Source organism: Dendroctonus ponderosae, unplaced genomic scaffold (assembly GCF_020466585.1).
Source record: "Dendroctonus ponderosae isolate FM_Combo_2020 unplaced genomic scaffold, Dpon_F_20191213v2 Dpon_F_20191213_1, whole genome shotgun sequence".
Taxonomy (NCBI): Eukaryota; Metazoa; Arthropoda; class Insecta; order Coleoptera; family Curculionidae; genus Dendroctonus; species Dendroctonus ponderosae.
Genome location: NW_026017110.1, coordinates 12003545 through 12011357, shown reverse-complemented (window position 1 = coordinate 12011357; position 7813 = coordinate 12003545). Strand labels below are relative to the sequence as shown.

The following is a 7813-nucleotide window of genomic DNA, read 5'->3' as shown; positions in this document are numbered from 1 at the left end:
CATCCTTAAACTGAAGCAACCATGAAGTTGAATCTTCGAGGGGAGGAGTTATGTGACGCTTAAACCTCTAAACTGCCCGGACTATCATAATTTAATCTAACTTGCATTCTGTAACTTATATATACTTGCTAAACGCATAATTATGGTAGTCAGAGAAGTCAGAGCTAAAGGAAGTATTGCATTTGTGAAAATAAAGTTTTTTAAAAAGGAAAATTCAAAAGTCCAAAATATACCTTGTGTGACTAAGACATTTAGGTTAAATTGGTCTATCTTCTGAACACTGAATATGTGCGTTTTATGTTTTTAGACCTATTTCTTAACAACACTTCAAATACTGCCGATTGGCAAAATACTTCAAATGTTGCTAAATATTCAGTTTTTATTCAAGTAAATGTAAATTCTGAACAAAGCTCTTTGGAACTAAAATTTAGGACATGCATCTGATGGTCCGGAAGACCAAACGTTAGCAAAAATATTAGTAGATTTTATTAGCAAATAATAATTTTATAGTATTTGTTCCCTTTTTACCTTAACATTTTTAACGTACCTTTTTTCTGAATAATATATTTAGTTGGTGGAAAGCGAATTTTGATAAAATGTTTAGGTTTGGGAAAAGTAGGTCATACCAGTCTAAAGCATACTGAAAAATAGAAATACTTTTTTCGGAAACGTTCTTTACCACCAGCACCTTACTTGCAACTGCATTCATGTGAGCACATTCCAGAAGAACTAACGATGTTAATAAGCTATTAATAAACACAAAAGCTAACGAATTTGGATTTGCAGCAAAGCCAGCAAAAATGGATACATAAATGTCCTATCGCTGTAATTTTTTTTCTAGTTCAAATTGACAACCGAAGTTATTTCCTGCTCCACAAACAGGACCACTTGCTCATAATTTAAAAACCAAAGATTCAAGTTACAGTTATAATTTGAAAATTAAAAAATCAATAACTAATTGAACAACAATGCGAAAACAAATTTGCAATTTATAATAAATTAGGCAACAGTGCAGCCCGATTAATTAGAAAAAGAGATGTTTCAGGATATAGTGTTCATTAAATTATTCCGGATATTATTCAAATTATTGTCATCAAGAAAATATACCGGAAAAAGCTACAATTTTCCATCTAAAACACATCTCGGAGTTTTACATAATTACACGAAAGTTTAATTCACCTTAGCAATTCACCTCGACGTTCTAACGTTGCTCTAGCAAATTAATATTTTTTGTGTAAATTATTTTTGCAAGGAACAAAGTTCATGAAAACTGTTCTTTTCTATCATCTCTGAATGAAAGGATATGATCGAATGGTTTTCAGTACGATACAATTTAATCAATTTTGATTTTCGTAAAAATTCAGATTGTTTGATGGTGGTTCGCTAAGCTGAAGCAGTTCACTAATCAGATTAGTCTTATTATTAATATTGCACAGTGAATCTGATGGTGATAAGTTGGTGTCATTTCGGGGTACATTGCATAGTTATAAATCAAGTCTTACTTATTTAAGACGATCTCTTTAAACCAGCGTTTTCCTCTAGCTAAAAATGTAAACACACATTTTGGAACATTGTCATTATTTTACCGAAAATATATGTTCTGCAGTATCGAAAGTTAAATGATCGGTTTCGAATTTGAATCAGTTAAAACACCCTGTACAGAAGTTTTTGTTTGTAACTTCAAGCTCGCTCGAAATCCTAGCTAGATGCGAACAAAGCTGGCTTGGGAAACTTCTGCATATTAAATTAATGTTCGTCGGAATATATTATTAGCCGGGGAATTTAGTCTTCACTAATGTGAGTTTTGGGTGCGCGTTATTTGTGGACGTGCTATTTACACGGGGATTTTCAATCTTTCATATGAATAACAATGGAGCTGCGGATAATAAAGATGGAATATGGCTTCAACTCTGGTTAAGTAAATTAAAGTTGAAATGATCCAGCTGCCAGCCGGGCGACTACAAACTTATAAACAATTAATATTTTACAAAATCAAAATGAAGGTGTGGAATTAAAGTTTTATACCGATAGTATTGTTATTGTTAAAATAACGCCTAACAATGCTAGTGTCTTCCTCTGTAAATGTTTGTGATAGTAATTTCGTTTGACTTAAATTTTAGCACCGACACAGCAAAAATAAAAAAAAATTAAATATCAATTACAATTATACTTATGTATCGAACGAACATAATATGCAGATTTTAATAGAAGTAAATCTCCGTTAAGGGTTAAAGTCTGCAGTTTGCTTAAAGCTCTTATGCGATGTCTTATAATTAGTGTAATTTTTAGATTTTGTACACGACTTCTCGATAAACAAGAACTTGCTTGTTGTAAAGGCTTATTTGAGTCTGATAATTTGTGAGGATCTTTTAAATAAAACCAGTTCTTGAATCATATAAACAGCTACTCGGGGATAGGATGACTTTACCTACATATTTTAAAACATTTGTATATGTCAATTTTCTTTAACTTCTTTCACTTTTACATGGCAATATGCACATTAGGCACATTTTTAAGTACGTTTAAAACGCAAATTCCCGATATTTTGTCAGTACTGAAAACAATTATAAAATTTGCTAGCCATTTTTTCATTGCATTTACGACTGATACTGTTCTTATAATTCACTTTAGGAATGACCAGTAATTAGGATAAAATTGTTTCCTGAGGGCCTATTTTCGAAATCTGTATTCTTTTAAAGTTTCAAAGGTTCGCGACATCAATCGCAAATTGTGTTGTCTTGAATTTAGTTAAATAGTTATAATTATCTATTGCTTATTTTCTATCAAAACTGGTTTTGGAACCTCAACCGGATTTCCATTGATGAATGTCTCATTATTATTTTCTTTGACGTCCAACTTTGTTAATCTTTGCAAAATATTACTTCTAATGATACGTAGCACATTTACTGTTGTCGCATGTGAGTTCGTTGTTTTCGTTACCTTCATTTAAATCTTTTCGGAAACTTTTCATACTTTTCGTTTATATCGACTCATCTTTTCACATTATTAGAATGTAAATTCTAACTGCTGGAACATTTGGTGTGTAATTTAGTTAATACTAACAATGGAACAAGTTGATCGGAAGTGCTTCAAATAGCACACTTTAGCAAAAGTTTCAAATAAAATTAGTGGCTTTCATATTCATCAAGTTTCGTTAGTTCTACTAGTGTCGCTTGCTGAAATAAAAAAAAAACTGGATTGCACTCTTATTTAGAGAATCTATATAATTAGAAGCGTTTCAGAGTTTTATCTAGGCAATATAGACGACTAGCTAACTTTATTACCGTATTGGCCACATTTTGTTTTGTTTTATCGTTTTCTGCCGTGGTAATCCATCTTCAAATCCTAATTTTAATACAAACCGCAATGATCTTGCGAGACGCTGGCAAGACTATTGCAAAAATATTGGTCTTGCATGCCAGTCTTGGTTTTGGTGTTGCAAACCAAAAGCAGTTTTGGTCTCAGTCTCGCTCATCACTATTGCTTTGCAGATAAAATTATCTGAAAATAATTCTGTTGTCTGTTAAATAATGAAAAATCAATCTATTGGCTTCATTTTCCGAAAAACAATCGATACATTTAGCCCAATATTTAATTACCAACGTTAAGTTACCTATTATATCCGGTATTAACGTTTTATTAGGCTGCCCGTAACTCTAGAAAAGCCATCATGGCGTTATTTATGTCCCCTCGATATATTTTCCATTTTAATGGATACAAACCCATTAAAATTATGTTTTGCCTGGATTGGATATAGCGCCATTTTGCCAAATATTTATGAGCGGGTTATGACCTTATAATAATAAAGATTATGAAAGTGCCATATTATGGTTTTTACGCCACGCTCGACATATTGTTGTACTTGGGATTTTATTTAATAACAATTTTTATATGGAATGTGTTAGGGCTCCAGTTGTTTGTTATATCAGTTTGAAGTATTATGTTAAACTGGTGAGGATTATATAAAACAGGTGCATAACACATGGAGACATTGCAGCTGTAGGGCCTACATTCAAATTATAATCAGGTACTACAGTTTACTGCAACCACATGCTTTCAGAGAAATTTTGAAAGTTTATCTTAAGTAAATTTGCTGAGCAACCAAGATTAGTTTCAAGTATTATTTATAATTTAATCATTTTTATTTGGTGGATAATATTTCTAAACATGTTACATTTGTCGATATTCTTTTTGGCGTTCGACTAAGTTTCAAGCATAATACATTCAGTAATTTTTTTCATTGTTTTTATGAAAGTCCTATTTTATTAGTTCTAGTCTGTAACGTTCTGGTAAATTATTTTTTTGTTTAAGGGAAGGGGACACTTGTATATATGTTTTACATCTGACGGACTTTGTCAAATCAGTTTCTGTAGTGCAAAACAAAGTTTGGCCGCAATCGTACACGATTTTTCGAATTTTGATTATTCCGCCTTATTATCTTTATTCATTTGTAGGAATGTAACTTATTGGGATAAAAATTGGATTATTCTGTGTTTAGCATTAATGTCATGATTCAAAAACAGTTCTGTAACTAACTCATTCATCCGAACAGCATTTCAAGCACATAGTAGGACTAACATATTTTAAATCAAATAATAATACTCTTTCTATTAGCCGTGTAGCAATATGGGCAATAGCATTTACTTTATTGCTCGAATTCATTAATGATAAATTATAGTGTTAAATTAAAATTGCATTAATAAATGACATAAATTATTCTTAACTTTCCGCACAATGGCCAGATAAAATTACACTATAACTTTACTACGTGTAAAATTCCTTCCGTACATGCAAAATAGCTAATTTACTAATATGTATATACATCAACAATAATTGGCATTTCAAATGTCTGAATTCATTCATCATTCAAGTTCGCTTTTCCATAAATAGTAATAATTAAACCTTCTCTATCGTTGTTGACTTATGAATTTCATTATTGTTATAATTTCGAAAAAAATTGATATGTGGCTGAAATAATTATAAATCAATTTTTTCAAAACGCGTTTATTAATATCGAAATTAGTATTTCCTTTAGAAAGGTTTTTTCTGTGTATTGCGGTTGGCGTAATTTAATTTAGAAGTACAGAAAAAAAGGTTGAAAATTTTTTTTTGCCATTAAAGACTAAGCTATTTGCCAGAAATTGTATCAGAAGGAAAGCAGCAATGTTTTTCAAAATTATCTGCCTAATTAGCATTACGTAAATACCTGTTGCTTCGTAATTATTAAAAAATTCGGTAACCATAGAGAAATTGCGAGTAACAATAAAATAGACAAGGAGAAACGGTAAATTCAACATGATTCATAGAATGTGGGAACGTACTTTTTCGAAATGTCACTATTGTCAACGAGAAATTGTTTTTTATTGTCCTCATCATTTAGAATTGATGTGTATACAAAGAGAGAAGAAGAACTAAGAAGAAGAAGTGTATACAAATAAAAATATACTTCCAAACAAGTTAATGCATACTTCTCGTATTCGGTGAATTAATTGCTGCTCACTTTCTACCGGTGTTTATTAAACCATGATTTGATGTGTCCTAGTGTTTGTCCTGTGTGTTCCTTACTTGCGTGATAGGATTGTAGCCCTTCCTCCTTATTTATTTAATGCATGGGAAAGTGTCAGTTCTTCTGCATTTCTCTGATAAGACCTGTTCCTCTGTGTCTGTAATCCGTCGTCCACTATCCTTCTAGAGCCAATTTTCCCGTGTCCCTAACCCATTGTTCGCTTGTTCTTATAGCTTCTGCTATGTTACTGTTGCATTCTCCCATAACTAATTGCAGACGCATATTCGATATTAGTGAACATTTTGTGAAAGAAGTTATGTACCTCTAGCTGTTATTTTTGGCAAAAGCTATGCACCTATAACTACCTGAGAATGACAAAAACATCATTACCGCTCTGACTTTTTGTCAAAAAATTGTGGCAGAGAACTTCCTCATTATCAAAAATTTTCGTAAATTGAAGCATAGATCGTACTTTTTCTTTTCGAATGTTCAGATCTTTTCAGAACTTTTAATATCTTCAAGAAGTTTTCAAAAAAAAATATTGTGAGCTCCCATTATCCCTTAAATGTAATAAGGACAATTTTTAAGCACCCTGTATAAATTATATTTTTCCACTTTGCAATTGTTATGTTAAATTAAAACAAAGGGATTTGCTGAAAAAAAAGATTCATTTCTCATGATTTCTATAATAAAGACCATGGATCGTATGGTCCTAAATTATATTTAATGATGTCAACAGCTTGCTAAAACAATCTAAGCTCTCAATGTAGTAGTCGGGTCTATTCTCATCAACGTGTTTCCAGTTAACTAGATCATCTAGCTTAGTCTGGCCGCTCAAAACCAGTAAACTTTGAAATCCAGCTCTATTTGCAAAAGTTATATCTGATGTCAACCTGTAAATGTAAACCACCGTGTTAATAACACGTTTGCGTTCTGCGCAATTATAATTTAACTTGGGAACAGAGATTTGCTGGGGCGAAGGATCTGCGCTTTTTGCATCAATTCTTTCGATTGTCAAATAGGTTTTAAATAGAGTTTTTTACCTTTATGCATAGAGGATAGAGTGTTTTACGTTTTATGTATATTGTTAAATACCAGAGAAGTCGCCGGTTGTACACAATTTGAACGTAAGTGTTTACTTAAAGATGAACTACTTTTCAGTTTTCTAATTTATTTTATACTCACGAATCACCTATGAACAGCACTCTTTGCGGATTAGAGATTTCAAATCGTTTCTGCAAATAATGCTTGAGTTCGATGCTCGGTTTTGCCAAAATCGTGCAGTCCCTTTTGGTTATCATTTCTATAGCGTTCACATAAAACTTATTCCCTGCAAATATCGATGTTGTTATTAATCAAAACCATTGAGCAAACTACACTAGTTAATTAGTAATTTAATATTAAGCTGGTTACCAATAAATTCTATATCTTTTGTTAGTGGCCCACTTTCGTCAGTAGCCGCAACCAAGAACGGCATTGTGGGATTCCGAGTCAGTAATAAAATCGCTGCCTCAGCTTGTATTAATCGAAAGTTTACATCGAGATCCATAACTACGGCTCCCACACTTTTCGACTTTTCCAGAAATTCTAAGCACGTATCTCTCAAAAATTCCATATTTTCTTTCAAATCGCCACTCTGGAAAATACGAAAAATAAATACATGTTTGGACGTACCGGGTGTTAATTTGAAAACTTCCCACCCTTAATATTGTAACGGAAATGGCCTGGGGTACTTACGTTTGGAATGGGGGATCGAAATTCGTGGTATTTCATTTCAATAAATGGGAGCCCCATTTGGGCCCCATTTACTGTCAAATATGACACTGACAAGCGGGAAATTTCTCACCTGGACTGGAGATTTCGAGAACCTTCTGGGTTACCTGGAGGAAACTATATAAGCGACGACGAGAACCAGACAGAGGGAGTGAAATGACAGCAGCGTCCGAGTGCAGAAAAGGTTAAACTCCGGGAGTCGGAAGAGCGAGTTCTCCGCCTGTTATTGTTATTGTTTGTGAAGTTGACGGTAATTTTGAAGTTAGTTTGTTCCTGTTCCGTAGTTAAAGTTGTACCGAGTGAATAAAAGTTGGAAGCTGAAGAAAGAGTTAGATACTCGGCCATCCACGGTACATTTGGTGTCAGAAGTGGGATTTACCAGAACCCAAGTTGAATTTTGATGGAAACAAGAAGTAAATCAAAGAAGGAAGACCCTGCAATGGAGAACCCCAGTTTGATTGCATTGCTCATGCAGATGAGCGACAAAATGGAAGACAACAGTAGGAAAATGGAAGACAACAGTAGGAAAATGGA

At 33.0% G+C, this 7813-nt stretch overlaps 2 protein-coding genes across 3 annotated transcripts in view; one reads left to right on the top strand and one right to left on the bottom strand.

Annotated features, from left to right (window-relative positions):
* Positions 1-7813, top strand: part of LOC109533679 — a gene marked incomplete at its 3' end in the record, with an annotated part of 304359 nt that overhangs the window by 217548 nt on the left and 78998 nt on the right.
* LOC109533684 (phosphoglycolate phosphatase 2) overlaps positions 6156-7813 on the bottom strand; it is a 9536-nt gene continuing 7878 nt past the window's right edge. Inside the window, exons 4-6 of one of the 2 annotated variants that reach the window (XM_048661447.1) lie at positions 6920-7142; positions 6692-6836; positions 6156-6399 (exon numbers count right to left, since the gene is read on the bottom strand). In XM_048661447.1, coding sequence (XP_048517404.1) covers positions 6219-6399; positions 6692-6836; positions 6920-7142 — 549 coding nt within the window. In that variant the 3' untranslated portion in view covers positions 6156-6218. The remainder of the gene's footprint in view (positions 6400-6691; positions 6837-6919; positions 7143-7813) is intronic. The other variant, XM_048661448.1, reaches the window with a different exon arrangement.